Below are 25,780 nucleotides of genomic sequence, written 5' to 3'. Positions count from 1 at the left end.
TGACATTTGAGGGCAGCGCTTTGAACAATAGAGCTATATCACAAGGCCTTTTCCCACAATCCTTATAAATCAGGGACGCTCTTCTCTGTTCCAGCAGAAAAGGCCCTGACCCAACAGGTCCTCCAGGCCTAGTCTTAGGCCTGCTTCCCCAGTAAAAACCACTTCATCAATACCAGGGCGCTGGTCGAATAATGATTTAAACTACGATCTCCTCTGGCTCTTCCAGTGTTAAACCTCCGTGTTCATGGTTCTCCAGATATTATGCTTCCAAAACAACAATCCAGAAAGGAAGCAGTCAACATATTTTGCCACAAACTCTAGGCTAAGAGAACTTAAGTAGTATCTCCCACCTTGCAGATCTCCTGGGAACCCTCCTTCACCTGCTGCTGCTTCTGCTGCAAATGACTAGACATCCATCTACCTTGTCCCTTCATATGTGGAAATCTTTTCTTCACTGTGCTTAAGGATGGACCTCGCTGGAGAGTGAGAATGGGTCTTTGGTGGATTGTGTTTGTACACTGCCAATTTGCCAAGGTGGGTATGCAACCTGCTGGAAGTATTTAGGCATGGGCATTAAATGGAGTATAGGAATCTGTTTAGCAACAACCTTGGACCCCAAAGGTAAGGATATTTGTGGGTGGAGTAGAAGACAAGGAAGCAATGAGAACAAAGAATTCATCCTTTGTGATGATGCTTTCCACCAGCAGCACCAACAATGTAGGAAGTGCAGAGGAATTCAGCTGCCCAATCTCTTCTAGGGAGATCTAAGTAGGCCAGTCCTCAGAGATGGTGAGGGTGTGGCTGTTGACTAGATGTCAGCTCCCCAGGCCCACAGTGTTTAGGTATAGCCTGTTCACTCAGGCCCTAGCTATACCCTTTCTGGGAAGTTGTAGTACCCTGCAGTGATGAGGCTATAGGCCTGTGGAAACTGGGCTTTCTGCTTCTCTATTTTTATTTAATATTCATAAACGTCTGCTCGTTCTATTCTTTTCTTACAGTTTCTGACAGAAGGATGAAAGCAATGCTAAGAACTCCCAGATGAAGACCTTTCTAGATCTGTAACTGGGATTAACCAATTCTTGACTTTACAAAGATGTTTCAGTTCTGAGGATAAAGTCAGAACACCTTTGACTATCCCTGGAGTACTGAAGGTATAAAGAAGCTTCTGGCTCCCCTAGGTCAAGCAGAGAAACTTTATTAGAATGTTGGATGGTAACTTCTTTGTTATTCAAGCATACACCCACACACATCCTCTTTCCCCTCCCTAATGAAAAACCTCAACAGATGGAGAGCCTAGCCTCCCAAGCCTGCTGGCTGAGAAGATGCACTTCACTCAAGGGTCAGTCAGCTGGTGCAGACTGGGGGAGGGAAAAGGGAGAGTAGCTAGTATAGGTAATCACTATCTTTTAGTACTCCTTACAGATAGAAATTAGAAAAATCCTGTTCAGCAAGGTTAGCAACCTCTGGGGCCTGGGAAACCAATTTGGCTGAGTTGTCTCTGATAGGGTCTAGGCTTGGGCTGCACGGAGAGGAAAGCTCTTGCTCCATATTGTCTCCCTCTCTCTCATTTGAAAGCCTGTACAAAGAAATGGTACAAATGGATGGTTAACTTAATGATTCCATCAGGGGTGGATTTTTCTCTGTCAGGTCCCTGGATGAGTCTGAGGTCTGGAAGCCAGGAGGCAGAATATGTACTTAATCGCGCTTTCTTACTCTCTTTCCAGGGGCCAGGACTACTCTCCAGGCCTTTCCCCTGCAATCGCGGACCGCAGGCCCCTCCCCTGCCTTAGCTAGCTCTGTTGGGCCGGCCTTCGCACTCCGCGTCCGTCTGGATCCTGAGTTTGTCCAGGTATCCTGGACAGGCTTCCCCTTCTGCCTAAATCTTGCCCAGCTCCCGTCTCCCATTTGGCTGCCTCACTTCTACCCTCCTTTAATTTACATTTGCTTGCCCAGACAGAACCCTCGGGGGCTCCCAAACGAATGTCACCCTCACCCATGCAAAGGCCTGGGCTTTTTCACCCAGACGCTTTTCTTCACTGTTCTCCACTTCCCTCATAGCGGGAGTGGGAGGGCGAAGCGCTAGCTTAGGCCAGAATCCAAGAGCCATTTCTTCCCCTTGGGCAAAGGAGGTGCACCTCCCAGAGACAAACGCCGGGAGCGCGACGGGCACTTCCTTCCCTCCCGGCGGCCTCCCAGCCCTGCCTTTGTGTGGCCGCCCCCACCGCCGAGCGGGTGGCGAAGCTGCGCACACAAAGGCGCAGCCGCTCCCGGAAAGCCCGGCTGTTCGGCGCCCTCAACCCAGCACCCAGGGGCGGGGGTCCCGCGGCCTGGAGGGCAGTGTGCGCTCCCCCTTGCCCCGGGCGCGCCGCCCCGGGACGAAGCCCCGGGCTAGGGAGCATGAGGGTTTCCTTCCCCGGCAACTCGTCCCTTCCCGCTGCAGACCCTCCCCAGGAGGCGAGGCCTGGACCCAGGACGCCATTGCCGGCCCGGGCTCCCCTCCCCCACTCCCCCTCGTTGTGCGTCTGAGACCCGGGAGGGAGGAGGCGCCTCCGCAGATAGAGCAGCTATTGTGACCTCCCCTCGCCGAGCGGGAACCCAGCCGAGTGTCTACCGCCGGCGGTGGCGGGGGAGGAAGCGACAGTGTGTGCAAACCTCGGGGTGCGGAGGGGGTGGCACTGGGAAATAAAGATTTGCATCCTCGGGCGGTCGGGCGCTTCAGAGGGCGTTTGGTTGTGTTTAGACTCCGGTGCTTCCTAACACTAATTGCAGGCTCAAAGGGGGGATTTATGGTGAAGGCCAAGGCGGCTGGTTTATAATTTATGAAGTTTTAAATGGCTGTGCCGCGGCCCCCACTCTCGCCCTGGCCGCCGGCCGCTCGGGAACGCGCGCTCTGCAGACGCGCCACCCCCACCCGCGCCGGCGGCGACCGAGTGTGCCCATCACTGGACGTTGGAGCCAATGGCGGGGGCCCATCCGAGCCAATCTGAGGCCTCGGGGAGAATTTCTCCAGAGGTGAGAGAAAGCCAGTTTTGTCCCAAGCGAACTGCCCCGTTCCACTAGAGAAGGGTGCCTCTGGGCGGCTGCGGCTGCCAGGATGGGAAGCCCCCAAGCCCGCACTTCTGTGGAGCCTGAGTGCAAGAGGAAGCTGATGTCAGCCGGGCTAGACACCGTTTAAAGTCTAATCCATGAAACCCTAAGCCGCAGATGACACTTGGGGCCTTGCAGACACCCGCAGACTCAGCAGATACTCCTGCGGTAACACACCGCGCTGGAAAACGCCTGGAGCCATGATGCATTATGTATTTTTATTATTATTTATGGTAGGAAGAGTAGATGAGGGAAAACCGGGCTGAATCTAAACAGCCTGACAATTCATCTATTTAATATTAAGCCAGTTAAGAAAGGTTGTAATCCCTGCAAGGCAGCAAGGGCTTCTTTGATTTCTCTAGTAGCTTAAAAAATAATTTCTTACAAGACAATTAGAAATTCTGCCAATGGATGCAAATTTCATAGAAAACAATTTTTAAGCTTTGAAAGTGGGTAAAATATGTCTTCCGTGGAAGTCATTTATTCTGTTGATACACTTCTACAACATGTATACTTTAAACCTGCTTGAATAAAGTGAAATTTAGCAAAAGGACATTCCCTTCCCACCCCCAGTCTAACATGCCATTTTAAAAACAGCACAAAGGAACAAGGAAACTAAATATTTTGAGCCATTATTTAGCGAAACACAAACATCCAAATAGAAACGATTGTTGTTTCACCAGAAGATTAGAAGTTAAATTATGTCCACACAATAGAAATTTCACCTCGTGTCACCAGGGATGTAGTAGGAGTTGCATTATTTGTCAAATCAAATAGAGATGCGTGGGCGACTTTGCTGAAATACAAAAGAATTGAAGCTTATCTGAAGGCATTTCCAAGTACCTCCTCCCCGAGAAGTGGGTGTAAGTTGTCCACCCCTGACTAAAGCCACGCTATATTTACAAAATGGTTATAAATCCTTGAAGACGTTTTTGCCCATTTTGCACAAAGAAACAGGAGTAAACAAGGTGTGTTTATATTTGTTATGTTCCACTAATGAAACTTTTATTACTTCACATCATGGGGAATGTTTGTTTTCTTTAGAAATTAACCACTGACCACCATAAAAGGGAAAGTTGTGGTAAGCATTTCCTGGGGGTGGGGTGGGGAGGGAAAGCTTAGGTTAGGTGCTTTCTCTGAATGACCATTCATTTCTTTTTCTGCACCTTGGCTTTTTCATAGCTCCACTTGTTTTTCTTTGATTGTCAGTTTTCTTTCAAAGCTTATATTTTATTACTTAATGCAGAAGAGTGAGCTCTGGCCTCCCCATGTAAATACAATCTTTAAAAAGTCGATTTGTGTCTAGAAAGAGGGCAGTAGAAACAGGAAAGCAGGGGCAGCCGAAAGCCCTATTCAAATCAGCCCGCCTAGAACATTTCTAGGTTTGCCCCCCTCAGATCCCACCCCCTCCAAACAATGTCAAGAGCTGGAATGTAAATCAGGTATCCCCAGAACCAAACTCCTTGTGTACTCCATTCCAAAGAAATTAAATATATATATTTTAAAGAGCTTATCTGGGGACCTTCCAGGGGATTGTGCGATAAAGGCAACAGCATCTAACTCGCAAGTGTGATTAACACAGATACACTTCCGGCTGAGAAATTTTTTTATTCTAAATATTTGTTCAAATAGTACCAGACAATTTGAAATCAATAAACTGTGTCGAGTGGCAAGGGCTGCGGCTGTTGAGAAATGAGTAACGGTGTCGTGCCACACCACGGGGCCGCCTGACTCTACCCATGAAGGACAATTTGCGGTCTTAATCCTTTACATCAACTACAAACACCAGCCACGGTTACAACTGTTCAAACTACTCTCTCAACTAGTTCAGACCAAGGGGACTAAAGAGGTGAAATGTGGCCCCCGCGGCCTGGGGAGCGCGTTCCTAAGCTCGGCTGGAGAAGTCTACAAATATACACATAAATACATTAAGACGAGGATAAATAATCAGGGAAACGAAATGACTCGCTTCAAATAATAAATACAGATCGTTGAGTCCGATGCAATCCTTACGGGACTGGAAGGAGCATATAAATTAAGGTCTCCACAACTAAGCTAGACCGGGACCAGGCCCGCGGCTCTCCGGACTGTCGTCCCTCTGCAGGGCGCGCAGCCGGTGGATCTCAGACTTACCTTTGGGACACCATTACCAGATTAGAGTCCCTCGGTCCGCAGTATATGGCACTGTCAGGTTTACAGAGTCGGATCTTTGCGGCTGATTTATGGCGAGTCCCCCAAAGGAGCGCGCGCCCGGAGGGGAGGCCCAGTCGCCTGCGCCTCGGCCGCTCTTGGCCCGAGGCCCGGGAGGCAGCGACGGGGCCAGAGGGGGTGGGAGGTGTCACTGAGCTGCCCGCCCGCCACCCCGCCACCAAAGCCAAAGAGGTAATTTCGCCGCGAGTTCGGGCCGACGGCGGCTGCTACAGATGCGTCAGTTTGGGGGCCTCGGGCAGGCGTCCCTGAGAGGAGTGGTGGGCCGAGAGATCTGTGTAGGTGGGATGAGGGTCGCAGGGTCCGTGGTGGTGATTGCCGGGAATCTGTGCCGCGCAACTGTAGTCCACGCTGGCCGAAGATGGGTGCGAGAGGTGGCCCAGGTTGAAAACAGGCCCGGACGCCGGGGCCATGGAGTCGACGAAGTTGCCCCCCACGTACACCGGGCTGCCCTGCAGATTGGCGCTGGCAAAGCCGCCGCCGTTGCTCGCCATGGGGTGGGGCTCAAACTCGGGCGCCGCGTAGCGCTTCTGCTGCGGCAGGCAGCTGCTGAGCGGCGCCGTGTAGGCGGCCAGGCCGTACATGTTGGGCTGAGATTTGGCGAAGGCGGGCGGCGAAGGCGCGTCGTAGGCCAGGCCGGGCACGGGCTGCAGCTGGCCCGAGTAGGCCACGTGGCCCGCGGCGCCTCCGAGCGGCGGGCTGCGCTCGGGGGACTGGCCGGCCGGCGAGTGCAGTATGCCTTTGGCCTTCTGGTCCTTCTTGTACTTCATGCGCCGGTTCTGGAACCAGATCTTGATCTGGCGCTCGGTGAGGTTCAGCAAGTTGGCCATCTCCACCCGGCGCGGCCGACACAAGTAGCGGTTAAAGTGGAATTCCTTCTCCAGCTCCACCAGCTGCGCACTCGTATACGCCGTGCGCACCCGCTTGGACGCCGGGCCTGGCGGGCTCTTGTCCTCGCAGCTCTCTCCTGGGTAGAGAGGGAGAGAGAGGGAACGCTGAGAGGGGGAAGTGGGGACACGCCAGGCCGGAGAGGGGTGCTTCCCTCCTCTTCCTCCACGCCTCCCCCGCACCTTAATCCAGACTGGGCTGGGGGAGGGGCACTGGGGAGGTGAGATGCCGACCGACCCGGAAATCACTGGTCCCAGGCCTACCTATCAGTGGCACCTGAAACTCTCATCTGCCTTCTGAGGTCCGACTCACTCTGCCCTCCCTCTCCCCTCCAGCCTAGTCCATCATCCCTTCCCAAAGGCCATGGAGGAGTTTACTGAGAGACTAGCAGCCGCTGGTTAGGCCTCCCTCCAGATTGCGTGAGCACTCCTCCCAGCCTCTGATGCTGGGGTGGAGGCAGCCCCCAGTCTGCCTTGCATGGGGGCTGGCTCAAGAGCAAAGTACCCCAGGAAGTGTACAGTGAGGGTCCACATCTTGGCACCTCACTCCAGCCCAGCTGTACCCAAGGATTCGGCACCCAAATACAAGTAGACAGTAACCCATAAAAATACTGCCCCCAAATTGTTAGGGGACCCAAAGCCAGACTGGGGGCATTTTGAGCACTGCTGTGCTGGGAGCAGCAGTCCCCACACTGGCTTCCACCACCACTGCCATCTCTCAGCAGCTTGTCCACTCCCTCCCTGAAAAGACAAATGGATTTCTCCTGGGAGGGCGGGCCTGGGCCTGCAGCAGAAGAAGGAGGGGCAAGAGAAGCTTACAGGCTGGGAGAGCTTTCCCCCTGGGAGCAGCAGCCCCAAAGAGCAGTGGGCAAGCCAGAGACCTCACAATAAGTTAGCTACATCCCAGGCCTCAAACTATCCCTGGACCTGGAATAAGTTCATTGACCTAAAGATAAACCCCATCAAAGAACTAAAAGACAACAAATTTTTTTAAGACCCAAGCAGCCTGAACAGAGAGAGGCAGCAGGCCTCATTGCTCCTACTCCTGTCCATGTGGTATTCTTCCACATACCCTGAATGGACCTATAGAAGATCTTCTCAACACTAGGGTCTCCTCCAGGGAGAGAAACCCTGGAGGGTTCCAGAGCACATCCTCTTGCCGTGGGACATGCTCCTCCCTATATGCATTTGCTGGAATGGATAGATTTGGGCTGGAGTGGACCAGTAGAGTCCCATGGTTATGCCTTGCAGGCCCTGGATGGATTCAAGTTTACCACGCTGTGTTTTGTGATCTTGGGCAAGTCACTTATCATCTCTAACAGTTTCCTTATCTGTAAAATGGGGATGTTATCATATACCTACCTCAAAGAGAGCTTCAGAAAATTAGATAATGCAGGCAGCACTTAACTTGGTTCTTAACATACCTCGCCACAGACTTTAATGTTTCTGCACTCAAGGGTGTGGGATTCATGTGTTATGGGTTATGTAATCACCTAGCTTCAAGTTTTGAAGAGCTGCTATGTGAAAGAAGGTGCTGAGTTATGACCAGCAGCCCAGGAAATATATAGCTCAGTATAAGGAAGAGCTATATACTGACCTAACACTCCTTATTAATGTAAGGAAGAGCCGTCTACTAATAACTATGAGACTTGTCCAGCAATCGCACCAGCAGCCCTGAGTGAAAGTGAGCACCTTGTCACTGGAAGGCTATAACCCCAGTTGGAAATAATAAAAAGAAAGGATATAGGAGCTTAGATATATGGCCTCCAAGACTGCACTTCTAGACCCAAATCGCTTGTTTCCTGGATGAACTAGTTACTTGGGAGGAGACTAGTTTGGAGGAGACTTGGCCCAGGGTGAGCCCCTCACAGAGCTACCTGCAGTGGCACAGCTGTTCTTCTGCTTGGAGTTCTGTCGGGACTCTTTCATCCATGGGAAGATCTGCTTACTGATGGTAGCTGAAGAGCCAGAAGCATTGGGCCCACCCTTGGCCTTCTTGACTTGCACTCCACCTCCAGGGTTGGTAGGTGAGGAGGGGGGTAGGGTCGGTGGTGGAGGAGGGGGTTGGGGTGGCTGCTGCTCTGAGTTCAGCCCTGGAGGCTGGCTGCCACCACCTCCACCCTGGCTGTTCCCAGTGCCAGGTCGCATGCAGCTTCCATTGAGTTCAGCCCCTTTGTGGGTTGGGGCTCGAAGAGGTGCAGAGCTCTGGATGGAGCAGGCAGAACCCGGGTAATCAGTGTCCAGAGAGTTGGCAGCAGCAGGGGGTGGGTAAGGCTGATGGGGGTTACTGTAGCCATAAGTGTCGGTGGCTTTGCTATAGCCATAGCCTCCAAAGAGTCCTGGGTTTTCATAGTAAGCAGCCTTCTGCATCGTGAACTCAGGAAGCTCTGGGGCCTGCTGACCCTGCTCAAATAACATTGACCACCACAGTCTCCTTCAACACCACATTCAATGTCTCGGGAATCCTGAGAAAGCTGAGGCAGCCCCCAGCTCCAGGTGACCTGAGGAGAAGAAAAGTGAGAGGCCCCAGAGGGACTGTCAGAGGCACTACCAGTCAAGATAGGACTAGCCAAGACTCTGCTTCACACTCACTTCAAACTGGAGGGATCTGGGGTTTTATGAACTTATTGCAACCCTTAAAAAAGTCATAGGGAATTTTTCATAGACATAAGACCATTTCTTCTCTTTAGCTCAACTCCATCCAAGGGAAGGGACCTATACCACACCTCCCCGACTAGGATAAAATTTTCTTTCTCCAAGACTGTCAATTTGGTCTTTAAATCTTCATGAAAAAAAAACACTTAGGATCTCATTTATCTTAATGGCTGATTCTCTCTAGATTTTGAGGTCCTTACAAGCAGGAACTGTGCCTTTTTCTTCCATACGTGCCTAACATCCAACCCAGTGCCCTGAAAGTAGCAAGTGTAATAATGCCTGTTGAACAAGTGAATGAATGTGTGACTAAATCAAACGGTCAATCATTGGGTCATCCCAGAATTTTGATGAACAAAAGAAAGCCCTATAATACATTCAGAGTGGCCAGAGCACTAAAATAAAAATAATTACTTCCCCACCTGATTTCAAAATCACAGCATCTTTCATGGAGACCCCGATAGTTCACTTCCTGTGACAGGGTGAGAATCAGCCCACTTAGCTCTGTGGGTCAGCACTGTGGACTCTACTAGGAGATGAAAACCAAGAAGAGGGCTTAAAACTCCCAGACATATTTCAAGGCTAGAAAATGTTACTTTTCATCTACATTTTTCCAGACTCTTTAATAAACTTTGTCTCCCACTACTTTTAAATGGATACCAGTGGAAATGCAGGGAATATGAGTGAATGGAGAATACTTTACGTTATAACTTTATCACTTTATCCTGCATTTATTATATAAGTACATATTATTGACCGCTGCTCTGGATCATCCATTCCCGCCCCCAACCTCCCACCCAAACCACAACCAATTAGAGAACCTCTCATGGCATGATGAATGGACCCAGAATTAGAGGAAGAAAAATACTAAGAAAAAAAAGCAACCCCTTTTGTAGTGCCTGACTCCTGATGGGGGTTTCCCTCCTCATAACCCACCCCTTTCTCCTGAAAGGCTCCTAAGGAGTTAAAGTATAACTAAGGTATTCAACCACTTTTGTTTGTTTGATAAAGAAAACTCATAGGTCAGCTCCCCAGGCTTAATTCTTGATCTCTCTCTTTTTTTTTTTTTCCAGGCAACTTTCCTTCCCCAAAACTCCCATCATGGTCACATGATGGACCACATTGTCTAGATAATGTATATGACTAATACAATTGACCACTAGTACCAAAACCACTTGTCCATTCACTCATTTCCCCTCCTCTTTCAACAAAAAAACCTAACCCAATAATTTAAAAAATTATTCATATTAGCCTTTGTTTAAAAATACTATGCCCATTTTGTTTTAAATTATAAGTGGAAATACTACTTTTTTGATAGGAGACAGGCACTTCTCTATGGCATAATAAATAGAATACTAGGATGTTATGTTCTAGAAAATGTTTCTATTACTGTTCTTAAATATATGCAGTTAGGATATCTACCTAACAATGCTGATTTAATCACTTTCAATTCATAAATTTTATATATCATTCTCTGTCTCATCCTGTGACTGATATTTATGTTTTTGTCCCTAAGCCCTAGGTACCCTGGGTTTAGTTAAGTTCCTAGACTTTTCTGGGATCCTGCTTCCACTCTTAAACTTGGGCTTGCTGCATGTCAAAATGGCCATATTTGACACTCAGACCACCAAAACTGCTGCTTCTGTCATTTTATTTACAACTGTGGGAGCGAAACATCACACTTTTGCATGTCAGGTTGACCAAGTTTATCTTGATACACAGACCAATCACATTAAAATAACTTCTTTAGGAGTTGAGCAGGTATTTGAAATAGATGCTTCTACACATATTTGTTCCTATGGCGCATTCCTTTTTCAAAAGCTCTGTGTATGGGCCTCAAAAGTGCAACTACTGGGCAGCTTCATGAGTAGTCACACATTTTTTTCTCCTGCCTCTGTTTTCATTGTCTTCAGGAATTTCAAGGCCTACTCAGTGGTGATCCACCACCCCAATGCCCACTTCCCCAGAAGCAGGGAAGCTTTGCAGCATCCACCCTAGAAATACAGTGCCCTAAAGAAGCCACCTCTTCTTCAACAGAACCTGGAAATGTTACAAAATTATTTTTTTAAAAAAGCTTTTTTCTTTCCAGAAATCCCTACTCCTTGTGAACTCTGCTTGAACTTAAAAAGCAGGAATGGGTCATAAATCACTTGGACAATGGTCAACTGTTCAGTGGCTCATCTTTTTGATCACTCCCCCCCTCTTTTTTTTTTTTTTTAAGGCTTTCTTTTCTCACCCTTTGGTACTTCTGCTCCTTTGGGCTCCTTTGCCCAAATGCCTCGGGGTGAAGACTAGCCCTTGTAGGGGGAGGGGCGGTCTTCGAAGTCGTCCTGCAGCCCTAACCTCTCTCATCTCCCCTCTGCCTCCCAGCCTGGGAACCTGCCGGATCAGTCACCCCCCAAACCCCCGCTGGCGCCATCCCAGGCCCCTCTTGAAGTTGGGGCGCCAAATGGGGTCTGGCTAGCCCTTTCTCGAGATCCTAGGAAGTTGTCCAACTCAACTCGGAGATCCTACAGCAGACGGAGAATACAGGGCCAAACGGTCCTCAGTTGGAAGAAGGCGGCCTCTGAGCAACCACCGGCCGGTCCCAGGGCCGCGCAGCCTGCTGCACCCGCCGCGCCTCCAGAACAGCCTAGCACTGATACTTGCTCACTGCACTTAATTCTGCCCGGGATCAATACCTAATATGATACCGAATAAATAAAAGGCGCTCACAGCGGCCAGGGGACGGGGTTATTAAGCAGCTGGAGCTCTCACGGTGCATATCAATGCACCTGTCATTGTGGTTTGTAACAAAATTTATGACTGCGAGCACCGCGGCAGTAAACGCTTCAGTAAGGAATGAAAAGAAAAACACTTCCCAAGGCCCGGCACTTTTCAGAAGTGGAAAACAGGCTCCGCGTAGGAGGAAGCGCAGCAAAAGAATTCCCTACTCCGCACTTTTCCCGGCCCCGCGCCCTGCGAGCAGGGGGATTATATAAAGTGGTCGGTGCGGCCTCTGAGCGCTGCTCGACTCGGCGGCGGGACCAGGGACCGGACGCTCACAGCCTCTCCGGGGGCCGAAGCTCTTCTGCCCGCCGAGACCTCGCATCGCCCGGAGGCTCGCCAGACGCCGGAGGCCCACCAGGCGCTCACTCGCCCGCCGAGGTCCGGGAGTGTCCGAGGGGCTTGGGGAGGGAGGAGAGAGTCGCCAGGCTGTGGCTAGCGCCATAATCCCAGTAAATCGCGAAAGGGCAGAGTCAGCCCTGCAAGTTGAAAGAGAGGGTGAGGCGATGGAGTTCTAATTGCTTCTGTTACTCTAAATTTTTCTCTTAGGTTTCCAGTTGGACTCCGGCCTCGGAGCCCCGCGATCTAGTGGCAGACGCGACTCTTGCTGAAGTTGGTTCACTGAAATCGAACGAGGATCCTTCCCTCCCTTGGTTTTGCTACTTCAGGATTTCCAAACTACTCCTTTTCGGATTTGTTCGGAAGGGGATGTGTTTACTGCAGAGCTGGGGCTGCTTTCTGCCTACGTTCTCCTGATCTCTCAGCCTGAGCCTCTTCTGCCCTATAGGAAGCCCCTGACGCGCCTTCTAAATCACTCTTATTTAGCCCAGATAACTCAATACATAATACACCCTGCATTTAAAGCACTGGGCTCACCCCATTAAAGCGCCATAAATTTGAAGGCTGATGATCGGTTATCATGTAACGCGCCACAGTTCACACTGAGGTGATCCACTTCAAAGCCGCCCTTTGTTTTATGTCTTGATGTATGAATCCTGAGATGGCTACCTTGAGTTGCAGGACAGATGGAAATGTAGTGGGAATTATTTTTTTTAAATCACTCCACTCACCACAATTGTGTGTGTGTTTTCTCCAATTGTCTCTAACTTTTTTGGTAGGCTCCTCGGGTTCCTTTTGATATTCTGTTGAGGCGAATCTGGAACAAAATGGAAACTCTCAGTGGCAGCCGCTTCTTTCTTACAAACACACTCGAGAGGCTTTACTCCTTTTAAGGATGTCATAATCAATGTGACTATTGTATATGGTGCCCACTGCCATTCCACAAGCCCTCTCCCAGGCAGAAAGGAGACTAGGTTTGCTCTGGGGAAAGGGCTGGGTGGCCTTTAACACTAAAATCCTGAGCTGGATGGGAGAAGGGGAAGACCAGAGAAGGGAAGGCTGGACCCTCCAGCCAAGGGATGGGCCAAATGGGTCAGCCGTAGGGAGGGAGACCAGTGACTCTCCTGCTCCAGCAAAGCTTTAAATGATCCAGGTGCCCCAGTATCAGAGGCCAAGCCCATACCCTAGGAGTAGAGGAGAGGGACTAAGCAGCGCCGGAGTGGGGAGGAGGCTGTAACACAGGGCATCAGAAAAGGAGGGTGAGTATGTAGATGGGCCTGGGTGGGTCCGAGTCTGGGGCCGGCCACTGAGCCTCAGAGGAGAGGAAGCTGGGTGCTACTTCCTGGTTTGGATATTGTATGTCTGATGGTTTCCCTTGAGTTTATTCCATTCCAGTGAATAAACAACACACTTCTGGCTTGGACTGCCCATGCCTCGTTGAGGATCTGACTACAGATTGCCTAAGAAACAAATATTCCACTCCTACCCCAAACCAGACCAAGCTGCCCACCACTGCCTGCGCTCAGCGGGCGCCTGCCCCGGTCAGGTGAAAGGAGAGACACAATCCCCCTCTTGCATCTGCCCTGTGCAATTTGTCGACTCAGTAGTTTGCAAACACTAAGCCGCGCCAGGGAAAGCCCCACACAAAGCGTTCAGGCCCTTCTAAAGGCTAGAGCGCGCAGCCATAAGCCTTTGAAGTGACCTTTGGCTCACGCGGCAATAACTCACCCCTTAATGAACACCCAACAGAAGCGCCTCGGAGGGATCCCGGCCCGGTAGGGCTTCTACCGTGGCTCCCGCGCTTCAGCTTCCCAGCCGGCCAGGACCCAAGGGGGCCGTTCCGCTGGGCGGGTCCCGAGGGCTGCGCGGTGGAGGCGCGAGGTACCCGGGCTCTCAGAAGGGACCCGACAGCCCCAAAGCCGCTTTATATGATACATTCACGTGGGCGGACGTCAACTGTTGCCGCTTGACTATTTTTTTTATTTATTTACTTATTTATTTATTTATTCATTTATTTTTTGAATAGCGTTCTTTAGCAGTAGGAGCTGCCCTTTAGAAGAAGGGCTAAGTTCAGAGGGCCACCCAGTACCTCGATCCCCCAACGCCTGTAGGTAGACTTTGTTTTCTCAACCGCGGAGGAACAGGGTAAGTTTGCGCCTGGGGGTGAGTGTGCACTCAGCGTTCCAAGCGAGCGCTGGAAGCCTGGGGAGGTGAAAGGAAAGAGGACCCCCCCAAGCCAAACTTGAGCCCCCAAAACCTTCTCCCCGGCTCCCTCTCCAGCCCACCCACCGCCCAGCTACCAGCCCAACTTCCGCCTCATGCTTGCTTGGAATGGTACACCCAAGCCGGCTGGCGCAGGGCCACCAGCTCGAGTACCCTTTCCACAGCCAGAGACTGGGGGAGCGAAGGGAACCCCGTCTTCCGAGGTGTCAACGAAGAGCTGGTCCCAGGCAGACATGGCCCTCTACCCCATCCCCCATCAGTACCCAGGGAAAAGTCTTTAGGGTAGGAAGCCTTGGTGCGGATTATTGAAATTTTCGGGGAAGTTATAAGTGAGTGCTCCATAGGGCCAAATGAAATGCTGCTCGCAGTAATTGGATTCAGCTGACTAAGTTGGCAGGCGCGCAGCTCCAAGGCAGCAAGCGAAGAAAAATGTCCAGCGACTTTAAGTTCTATGGAGCTAAGCGCAGGAGATTGACAAAACAACTTTACTGCTCTCCTTTAATGGCGACGCCCCTGAAAGTGGGTCCCTCACCTACTGGGGCCCCTTCCCAACCTACCATAAGAGAGTGTTCCTTGCTTTCTGGGTCCCTTACACTCAGAGACCCTGTCTGGCCCGACCCCATGGCGTTCCCATGAGCATGGAGCCTCTCACTCAGACTCATGAAGTCGCTTACTGCGCCGGCTTTGGCTGGGGGAAAGACCCGGGTTGACTTGTCCAGGTCTCCTCAAACTAGGAGCCACAGGACGCAGTAAACAAAAGGATGGATGGGATGAGGGAGCCAAAATATGATTTAGCTTTCATTCCGGGGTCTTTGGGGAGAAAGACCCAGAAGCCCTAACCCTTTTTTCTTGCCACTATTGTAGTAAAAACCCCAAATTAGTGATGGAAGTGTGGTGGAGCTTCCCAAACTCTTCTGGGTAGCTGGGGGGTTCTCTTGAATTTGAGGAGAGAGCGCGAGTAGCATTTTAATCTTCCAAGAAAAAAGATTAAGCCAACATCCAGAGATAAAGGCATGCATAATTGGAGAGAGCTCCCAGAACAATGCAGGGAGCTGGCTGGCCATAGAGTTTATTTTAAATACATATAAATCAACCTGCCTGCGCCCAGCCCCGCAGCTCAAGACACAGAATTAATATGATGTTCCATCTTACTTTGGCAGTGACAGTGTAAAAAAAGTTTCTTTTTATTCATTTCATTTTCAATCCATTTCCATAATTGTACATTCAACCCCCAAATACTTCCTCCAGCCCCAACCCTCTCTTCGGACCCTCTCCTCAAACTGCCATCCCCCGCCCCCACCATCACCCAAGGCCACCGGCCACCCTCCAAGCCTGGCGAGGTAGTGTGTCCTCCTAACCTTTGGGTAGGCGGGAGCATCCCCATAAAACGCACCTCCGTTCTGATTAATCACCGTCCTCGATGTATATGTAGAATTGTATCTAGGTCTACGCGGGCTGCCTCACCAATTGGCAATAATCAAGATCACAGATTACACAAAATAAATCATATTTAGTATCCCGCTCAGGGCAGCAAGCAGCCCGGTGCCCAAAGATTTCCATTTTGTCATGCAATTGCTTACCTGGATCCCAATTTATCATAAACCTGGTGTCCTCGGCCTCAGAGTGGGCGCCAGTGGGGGGCAGAGCTAGCCTTCCCCCTTTGTCTGCAGACAACACTGTCCCAACCCTGGTCTTGCGCGCTCGCAGACGCGGCCATATACCCGAGCACACGGAATTCCCGGTAGAACGGAACCAGGCTGAGGTTCAACTACCAATAAACGCAGGAGGAACGAGTTCGTAGTCCCCGAGCTGGCTTCGCCTGCGCTGCGCGCCTGTCGGTCCACCCGCCCGCCTGTCGGCTCCCAGGCCCAGAGCGGTGGCCACCCGCGCCCCCACCCACTCTTGGGCTCCTGCCCAGCCCTCCTTGGCCCCCCAAGGCTCGGGGTTTGTTTTGCTTTCAGAATGTGGCCCAGAAAGGATTTGGAGAGAGCCCCGGAAACCCCCTCATAGTCGGGAAATACAGCCGCTGCCTTCAAATGCGAGCATATTTGTTCACGTGACCCCTGGGGAAGATTGTACTGATTGAGGCTGAAACTTTCACGCCAAACAGCCCCGGAGCGCAGCCAGGCCTGGGGGCTGGGAGGAGGGGCAGGAAGGTGTGGGACCTGGTTCCTTCCCCGCAGCAGACACGGGTGGGTGTGGGGCAAAAGGAAAGCCCCCATCTCCAAGCTCAGGATCTACGCGGCCTCAGCCATGCTGGTGGGTGGGGAGGATGGGGTCCCTGAAGGTCTCTCCCCCCACGACCTCTGACCCTGGCCCAGCCTGCCAGCAGACTGGTCCGGGGATGGGAAATATTAGAGGCCAAGCCTCTCTTAGAGGCATCTCCCAGGCGGCTGTGAGGTAGCAGAGGCTCAGTGTTCCCCTAGCGCTCTGGCTGCCTGGGGTCCCCCAGCATCAGCACCCGTCAGGCGCCGCCTAGGAGAATTGGCTGATATTCCGCTCTCTCCGGGCCATGGGATTGCGTTATAGCAGAGCAGGTTTCAGCCCTAAGGTGGGAGCCTCCAACTCAACAGCCCAGGATAGTCAGACGGAGGAAATCCCACCACGGCCGCCGCCACCGCGCTGCCATCACCGCTTGGTCCTCGACTCTTTCCGGGGACACAGCAGACGCGCTGACACTTCCATAGCCAGAAAAGGCGCCTAAGCAGCCGGCCAGAACCCACAGAGGTCTCCCTCTCTGCATCTTGCACACTCCACCTGGACCCTGCGGCACGGAGCCGCCGAGCCACCCAGCCTGTGCTGGAACCTGTGAACCTCGGTATCTGGGCAGGGCTGAGGGATCCTGCAGGCCCAGGGACAGCGAGGCCACCGCGTCCCGCTTCCTGCGGCGCCTCCAAGAAAGCCAGGAGGGAAGGGGAGGTGCGGGTCCAGTCTTGGCTGAAGTTATTTGGGGGATTGAGGGAGCTTCTGTTTTTAAAAATATGAAATCAGGACAGGTTTCCAGCGCTCCCCGAGTGGCTGGAAGGAATTTAGGAAACAATTCTGCAGATGGAAAGAATAGTTAAACTTCTGGCTCGGGTCAGCCGCTGCTTCCAGCTCTTGGGCTTTTGATGAGCCCACGGGGTCCTCCCCACCTCCCCCGCACCCCAAAATCTCACACCCATTCTGGGGTCTCCACCCAATTCCCCAAGTCTTGCTCTCATGGCCCGTTCTGCTCTTCAGAGGCATCCCGCACGGAGCAGACCCGTGTGCCAGCACGCAAGGTCTGGGAAAGGTGAAGGCAAATGTGCCCGGCAACCGGCAACCGCAGGCAGAAGGGCCCGGGAGAAAGGGGTAAAGTCCTCGGCATCTTCACTCCAGAGGCACAGAAAAGTCCCAGAGGGCAGGTCACAGGCTCAAGCCCCCAGACCTGTCAGCAAGCCCCTCCTTTTGTTCACCTGACTGGGCCTGGCTGGAGGCCCACTTGGGTGCCTTTTGGAGTCAGACTGTGGGTACCCCCAATGCACCCCCATCCCAAGGACCCCGCCCCCAGACTCCTGCCAGGAACTGAGCAGCCGGCCCACAGCAAGTGTTAATCTCCAGTCAAAGAGGGGGGCTGCTTTGCGGGAATTTGTCTCCAGGAAAGGATCTAAGCCTTCTTCAATCGGAGCATATGTTCATAGAGCAATAAACCGGAAAGATTTACAGTCCTCGCCCGGCCCCCAACAGCCTCGCACCCTTTCAGGAATTACTTACGATGATTTATCACACCAACCCGGGCAATTGTCACACTGATAAAATAGCCCGGGCCGGTGCCCGCCAAGCCCGGGCCTTGGGAGGCTGTTGGCTGCGGGACTACCAGTGGCGCTGGAGAAGCTTTTTGTGGGTTCCTTCCTGGGCCTACCAGGGGATTGTTGGGGGGTTTAGGGTGGGTGGGGCTGGGAGTGGGAGGACAGCCAATTCTCATTGAGAAAAACGCAAGCTGCTCAGAGAAAGCCGGCAAATCTGCGCCGGAGTCACTTGCAAAGCACATAAACATTTGTCATCTTTGAATAATTGAATTAATGTGTTATTGTTTGAATGTATAATTCATAACGGAGGAAACTTTGTCTCTGTCCTGACGGGAAAATATACACACACCAAAAAAGAAATCAAAACACACACACAGCGTCCCAAAACAATCACCACACACAGTCAGCCCCAGCTCGCCGAAATCCTCCTCAAAGCCAACAAGAGGGAAGCAGGAGAATCAACTCTGGCTTCGGGCGGGAGTGGCGAGCTAGACCAGACCGCTGCCGCCCCCAGCCCCGAGGCTGGGTGAATTGGGAGCAGAGTGACTCTGGAACGTCGACTCTCCTTGGGGCTCGGGAGGGAAAAAAGGTTGAAGTGGGAGAGCGCTGGAGACAGAGCCTTCGCAGCCCGCCCCGGCCTCGCCCGCGGACCCCGTCCCCGGCGTGCCCTGGCTCCCGGGTCGCCGGCTCGGCTGGCAGGGACTTCTCCCTGCCTTTATTTGAGATCGTCCTCCGAAATTAAAAATACAAAAATAATGGGAAAGTCCTGGCTGGGGTGACAGAAGCAGCAGCGCTTGGGTGGGAAGGGACGGGGAAGGGAGAAGCAACTCGGAAATAATTATCTGTTGGTTAAAACCTGCCTGGGGTAAAATTTCAACTCGATTTTATAGCCTTCTATTATGACGCAAAGAAAAATTTACGACCCTTGCTTGAAAAGAGGGCCAGGGCCTTTTCTCACCGGTTTAAGAATAGGCGGCAGATGCCGTGACAGCGACCATTGTTCCCGGTAGACACAGGCGACCGGGCAACCTCAGCCCGCGTGCGCCAGGCGCGTCCCCAGCCGGGCGGGTTTTTACAACTCCTGTTGTCTCCAGGCAGCCCGGGCGCACCCCGCGCCCCTCGCACCCTTGTCCCTCACCTCTCTCTCTCTCTCTCTCCCTCTCTCTCTCCCCCCCTCTCTCGCCCTCTGTCTCTCTCCCCCTCCCCCCAACACACACACACACACACACACACACACACTCGTTCGCTCTCGGTAATTTTTCATAAGTGCAAAGCTTTGCTGAACCAAAGGTCACCATCCAAGCCACTAACAACTTCTCGCCGGCGCGCGGTTCCAAATCAGGAAGCAAAGAGAACTATTTGTCAGCAGCCCTGACAGCTAAGTTCATTAAGGATTTAAATCTGAAGAAATAAAAGTCGCCCAAATATTTACCTGCCGCCTGCGCTCCCGCGCCCGCCGCCGCGGGGTTGGGGTGGAGGGTTGGGGGCGCCGCGCGGCCCCCCTCGGCGGGTGATATTCTTGGGATCCCTGCACTTTCCAAGTCGGAGAGAGCCCTTTGCGTGGCAGATTAATGACGACTCCGTGTTTCTTAAGGGACGTGCTGAATTAATTATTTCGCCAATCACGTGGTCGGGACTTGTAGAAATCTATTCTTATCATCTTCCTCGCACTTTGAAAATTCTCCGGGTTATGAAAGGCCCTCCCCCGGCAGCCGGCGAGCCCCAGCCGCCCAGCCCAGCGCGGGGGGCAGGGAGGGCTCCCCAACATGGCGGGCAGGCAGGCGGGAAGCGCCGTCTGCCGAGGGTCGGGATTTACTGTACTGTACTCCAGCGGGCTCGGCTATGGACTCGCTTCCTCCTCATCCCTGCCGGTGATTCAATACACACAACGGTATTGATGTATTGGTGGGCACAGGAGGAGCCATTAACCAGAAGACGGGCAGAGGACAATCATAAAATGTGTCTGAATATTTAAACTTCTGTCTGCGCACTTATAAATACACATGTCCACGCGTCTGAGGCGAGCCCTTCCATATATTAAGGACACATGTCTGATTTTATGCATTCTGCTCATTTCCTGTCTCCAGCAAGCACCCCCCCCCCACCCCATCTATTTTGGGACTCCAGTCTTGGGCCCCTCTTCTAGGCGAGGCCAAGACGTGAAAATGCCCTCGTGATAAAAATAGCACAGGCCACTTTTTAGAGAGGGGAGTGTTTATTGTGGTCTGGAGGGCAGGGCGGAGGGGGCACTGGAGGCAGGAGGGGCAGGTGCTGGTAGCCCCCGTGGGACTGAGCAGCACCAGAAAGTAAAAGCCTGAGTTTGGAGACCAGAGGGGTCATGTAGGAGCAGCCAATGGCCAGCCCAGGCTTGGCCCAGAACCCAGCACCACTATTCCAGAGTTGGAGGGTAGGAAGGTCTCTCACCCATCCTACCATAAAAGACTGAAGAGGTTTGGTGTTGGCAGGGGCACACAGAGAGCCAACCTGGAGCCTCTTTTTAGCTTGGGATGTTAACTCATTTTCCTTTCAAAAAACAATACCTAACACCCCTGCAGCCTGAATCCAACCCAGGCTTCCCAAGGCTCAGAAAATATGGTGGCCAAATTGGGAGTGTGTATGTAAGGGGAGGGGGCAAGGATAGAATTTTTCTAAGTCTTATACAGTACAACCTTTACAAACCAGGCACATGTGGAAAACAAAACACATGGTTTATATTGAATGTTTGTTTTTAGAAAACTTAGTAAAGAATGCTTCTGTAGAGGCACCAAACAGGAGGGAGATTTCGCTACACCTTTTATTATTTCAAATATAGATCAATGAATTACATCAAAACTACAAGCAACAATTAGTATAAATAATACTTTAATCAGTGGCAGTAGAACATCGGTCAATTCTATTTCAAAAAGCATCTTGTGTGAACAGACACCATGGGGCTGACTGACAATATCATCCCCCAACAAAAGGCTGCAATGGACAGAGTGAGATGGGAGTCTAAGGAGCCACATCCTCAGCAAACACTTAGCTCTCCCCCACCCCCAGTCACAACCCCAACACAGCTTAAAAAAAAAAATAAACACCAAAACACTTCTGGCTCATATTTGGGGGAACTGGAAACAAAAGCAAATGGACGTTGAACCATTCTATATTTAGCTTTCTCCAGAGCACGTTCCCAGATGGAAACTCATTTCCTTCCCTGCACTAGGTGGTTGGAGGCCCTGCTTCTTCCCTGCCCCACTGCTGTGGGCCCAAATGGACTCTAGGGTCTGATAGGGACCTCTGGGTGGAAGGCTGCCCTCTGGGCCAACCAGGCTTCATTAACATTTCAAAAGACAATCCCTGGAAGCTGGGAAGAGGAGCTGAGACTTATAAACAAAGAAGTTGTTTCTCCTCTAAAGTTACTTTCCAAAGTAGTGGGACTAAGTTTGAGAAAGAGTTTGGGTTTTCATCCTGAAAACATGTCCCTTTCCTCTGGGGCAGGGGTGAAGGCAGTTAAGTAGTTTGGTTTGGCATTTGGTCTGAAGCTGGGTGAGCAACCTGAACTTCTCTGAAAGAAGGAAGTCTCTGTAGTAATCTGTGATATACATGTCACTGGATGTTGGGAACAGATACTTCCCCCCTCCCAAGGAGAGGGTACAGTGTATTCACAGATTTGAGTTTTAGGAAAGAATCTTAGCAACTTCCCAACTTGCCTAAGGATAGCGGCTCTTTTCAATTGCTGTGTCCAAAGCCTGCTCTGCACGTTAGAGGAAAAAAAGAAGAGAAGGGTAGTCAGAGTCCAAAAGGTTAAGGGTTTAGAGGTCAGTCCTCCCGGCTGAAATACAGCTAATCGAATAGAAAATTTGTCCTCTGGATGAACCTGATTCTGTAATTTAGCCGAACTTCAGTAAAATACCTTTTCAGCTTCTCAACGTGAGGGCATCAGAAAAAAGACGTCTTGACTATGTATGAACTCTGTGCTTTTTGTCATAGAAACAATGATGCGAATAATGCAGGAATATCCATCTTTAATATCCCGACGTGGCGATATTCAAGTATTGCCATGTGCAAGTCTGAGAGCCAGGCTCACCCCAAGGAGGAACAAAGAGCTGTCCCCAGGGTCTAATACAAAAGACTAAGGCTTGGAAGATACTTTAGAGAAGTGGAATTTCAGCCTAGGGACTCCAGTGAATACCTGCCCTCAGCTCTCAGGAGACACTGAACCAAAGAACATGCCTGCAGAGAAAGCACACCCCCCCCCTCCATATACACACACTTAAATATATTTTTAAAACTAATGCTGAAAACTTCTTAAGTGTTCTGGAGCACTAAAAAAATAACCCAAATTCTCCAACTCCTTTTTAAGTTCACCCCTTCTCCCTCCCCCCTTTTGTCACTTCTCAGTAGCTACAACCAGGGTTCCTCTTTGGAACCAGAGGCATTGGGGTTTAAACTTCAGGAAGGCTTGTTTCATTTGAGTATATGAACTCTGGACATTACCTTTGACTCTTCCCCTTGTCCTTAAGGGTCAGCATTCTAGAAAAATGAGCTTTGAACCCTTCGGAGGAAAGGCATAAGAAAAATGACTGAAGAATCTCTCTCCTGTTGTTTGAGAGTGATTGTTTTTAAACCACTATTCTCAAGGCAAGGACCAGGACCTGAAAACTTTTATAGTTTTACAATTTATGCTTCTAATTAATAAGATGAGAAAGACTCTAAGATTTATTTTAAAAATTAAAAAAAAACGGAGGGAGAAAACCCTAAAACAAACTTTTGTGGACTTCTAGATTCAGTGAGGTTTTTCTCTCTTTTTTGAAAGTAGGACTTCCTCGCCTTAGCAATATAGTCCCCTCGCTCACATGGGCCATACACCAATTTCTATAAAATACTGCTATATGGGGTATTTGGGGGCATTTGGAATCCAGTTGGAACAGAAAATTCAGTCATTATCTAATGACCCAGAACATAGAGGTTTTGTTTTCTTTCCCCAGAAGGAAAATGTTGGGCCATTTGTTTCTTTCTTTTTTCCCTCTCCTTTAATCACCCAGAACTGGTTGTAAGCACAGTGCTGAAAAAAGCACATGTGGAAATATATTTTCAAGAACTCAAATTTGAGTGGACCCTTTGCTTTCCTCTAAAAGGGTTAAGGGCCCCCTACACCCATTTCCGGGGAGTGGGTGGAGTTCAAACTGCAAGTTACACCAGAAGTAAGTCCACAATCTCAGATTCAGCTCCCTGAAACTCAGTCCCTTTCATCATCTTGAGGTTTTTGCATTTAGATGTCAGTTATTTCTGTACTCCATTCCCCACAAATAAATATTTAAGCAAATATAATCTAAACATAAAACAACCCGTTTCCATTTCCTTCTTAGACTTATTTGGACATGGAGCCGCTGGGAGAGAAAAAAAAAATTTCACACTGGAATCTATATAGACAACCCAGAAAGTTCAGAAACCCTGGCCCAGCTCTCTTGCTTCTGTTGCAATCACCTAGCACCGGGGTGGCCACAGTTCTGCCTCAATTCCCCCACATTATTAAACCACAAATATCCCTGGAGGGATGGGGTGGGGGTGAATGTTCAAATTCACAGGGGTAAAGCATCCAACCTTCATTTGCAAATTCAAAATCCAACAGAGGAGATTTTCATGAGTTTAATGACTCGCAAAGGTTTTATGTTCTCAGTAGCTCCTGCCATTTGATAATAGACTCAGAGAGAACATCCCACCCCCCTCCCACCCCCATCCCTGGTCCAGGGAGGGGGGCTGCCCTCGGGCAGGATGCTAACCTAGTCCGAGGGCGGCCTGCTTGTCCCAGGTCCACCCCACAGTACCTTAGAGCCCAGCGAGGTGACAGCAGGCCCGGCCTGCACCCGCAGCTTCGGCTCAGCCGGGAGCACAGGGAGGGATGGGCCCAGGGTCCCCACTTCTATAAGGTCGTCAGGTCTGTGTGGTGGTCCTTGACCAGAGGCTGCAAATGCTGGCCAGGGGCAGCTGAGGAGGTGCAGGAGGAGGAGGAGGAGGACGATGCAGAGGAGGAGGAGGACCTGCCTTTCGTGTTGGGCAACTTATGGTCTTTTTTCCACTTCATCCTCCGGTTCTGGAACCAGATCTTGATCTGGCGCTCAGACAGACACAGGGTATGAGCGATTTCAATCCGCCGGCGCCTCGTCAGATACCTGTTAAAATGAAATTCCTTCTCCAGTTCTAGGACTTGCTGCCGGGTGTAGGCTGTCCGGGACCGCTTGGGCTCCCCGCCGGTATAGTTGGGGTTTACTGCAGAGACAAAACAGACAGCAGAGTCAGGTCAGCACTAGGCCAGTAGTTAGGCCCCTGCCACCAGCACTCACTTCCTGGCGCGCCCAGAGGCCCAGCGCCCTCCCCGCTCCCGAGCCAGCTCTCTCCCTCGCTCCCGCCCTCTCTGCCAGGGGCACACGCTGGAGCCTATCCACCCGCACACCCACCCACTCCCCCAGGCTTGCAGGCTGGGGTCCCCAAAGGTGCTCCCATCTCCCTGCTCCACCGCTTTGTGCTCCGGAATTCCCAAGTATTTTGGAAATCCCTTTCTCCCACAACGTGTTCCTTCCACTCTGAAAATGGAGTCCTCCCCCACCCCACCCCCATCTCCACCCCCTTTTTTGCCCAGAGCCAAGCAGTCAGCCACATGGTCCCGGCCTGCTCCCTTAGCTATAAAAATTTATGGAGAGAGTAATTGCAGCGCCCCGTTGAAGCCCCACTGGCCCCCACGCACTTGCACCCCTCCCGGGTTCCAGGCCTTGAGCTAGGGTGGGGACAGAAAGGTCGCTGGGCCCACGCCTTACCAGAATTCACGTGCACCTTCTTCATCCATGGGTAGACCACGGCGGGCTGCTTGAGTGCTGTCCCGGGGGCTGGAGGCTTGGGGCCGCCTGGCTGGCTGCAGGCCCGGGCGCCCGGCAGGGGAGCGGGCGGGGGCGCTGAGGGCGCCGGGCAGGGCTCTCCCGGGGCGCCGTAGTGGCCACCAGGGCCGCTGGGTTCTTGCCCGTGACCCCGCGTGGGCAGCGCCGAGCCGGGCCCCGGGCCGCCTCCGAAGGGCTGCTCACCGAAGTCGGGCCGTGGGTAGAGCCCCGAGGGCTGGAAGTCGGCACCCTGCGCACCGCCGCCGTAGAAGTCGGCGCCCTGCTCGCCTAGGTAGCCACCCTGCAAATATTCCTCGCACGGAGGGAACTTGGGGTCCACATACTTGGAGTTCACCATATACGAACTCATGGCCATTAATTTCAGAAGGTAGAAAATACTAATTTTTCTCGTGTTGTCTTTTTTTCTCCTTCCATAGGGCCCTCCTACTTGCTGTCAACTGAATAAAGTTGGTCGGCCATGTGACCAGCCCAGCCAATAGCAAGGGAGCGAGTTTATCACCGGGTTGGTGAGCATCTCATAATTTTCACAAATTTAACTAAATAACATACGTGTAATCAAGTGACTCGTAGGTGCACATTTGAGGGCCCCCACCAGATGTTAATGTGGTTCTAATCCTCAGCACCCTCATTCCCTGCAGGTAATTCCAGTTTTTGTCTGCCACTGACTTTGCTAACCTCTAGTGCTCTTCCTCCTCAAGCCTGCATGAAAGCAGCTCCCCAAAGCCCGCACTGGCCCGGGAGGGGGGGCGGGATGAATCCCCACATCCATGAGGGCATCCAAAGGTGGGTGGGCTGGACAGCCTCTGAGTTGGACAGAACACCCCAAGCAGGCAGGATTCCAGCTCGCCAGAGGGGGACTCTCCCATACAAAGGCCGAATCCCGGCTTTGTCTTCATCAGGGTCACCCAAAAGTTACCAGAATCTAGCTGGCCTGAATTGAATTAGGCAATGAATAACCTCCAAGCTTTCTACCGGT

General features: G+C 51.6%; 2 protein-coding genes across 2 annotated transcripts; both read right to left on the bottom strand.

Annotated features, from left to right (window-relative positions):
- Positions 1 to 5,318: 5,318 nt before the first annotated feature.
- Positions 5,319 to 8,600, bottom strand: HOXD3 (homeobox D3; the record flags this gene model as incomplete). The annotated part of the gene is made up of 2 exons (XM_084247088.1): positions 5,319 to 6,262; positions 8,060 to 8,600. 2 exons carry the CDS (start codon positions 8,598 to 8,600, stop codon positions 5,505 to 5,507), a joined length of 1,299 nt encoding a protein of 432 aa, XP_084103214.1. The 3' UTR covers positions 5,319 to 5,504.
- Positions 8,601 to 23,834: 15,234 nt separating this feature from the next.
- On the bottom strand, positions 23,835 to 25,159 carry HOXD4 (homeobox D4; the record flags this gene model as incomplete). The annotated part of the gene is made up of 2 exons (XM_084255960.1): positions 23,835 to 24,181; positions 24,727 to 25,159. 2 exons carry the CDS (start codon positions 25,157 to 25,159, stop codon positions 23,835 to 23,837), a joined length of 780 nt encoding a protein of 259 aa, XP_084112086.1.
- Between the last annotated feature and the right edge of the window lie 621 nt (positions 25,160 to 25,780).

This window comes from Talpa europaea, assembly GCF_964194135.1.
Source record: "Talpa europaea genome assembly, chromosome: 1".
Lineage (NCBI taxonomy): Eukaryota > Metazoa > Chordata > Mammalia > Eulipotyphla > Talpidae > Talpa > Talpa europaea.
Note: the sequence above shows the minus strand (reverse complement) of the source record. Positions and strands in the feature narration are given on the sequence as shown.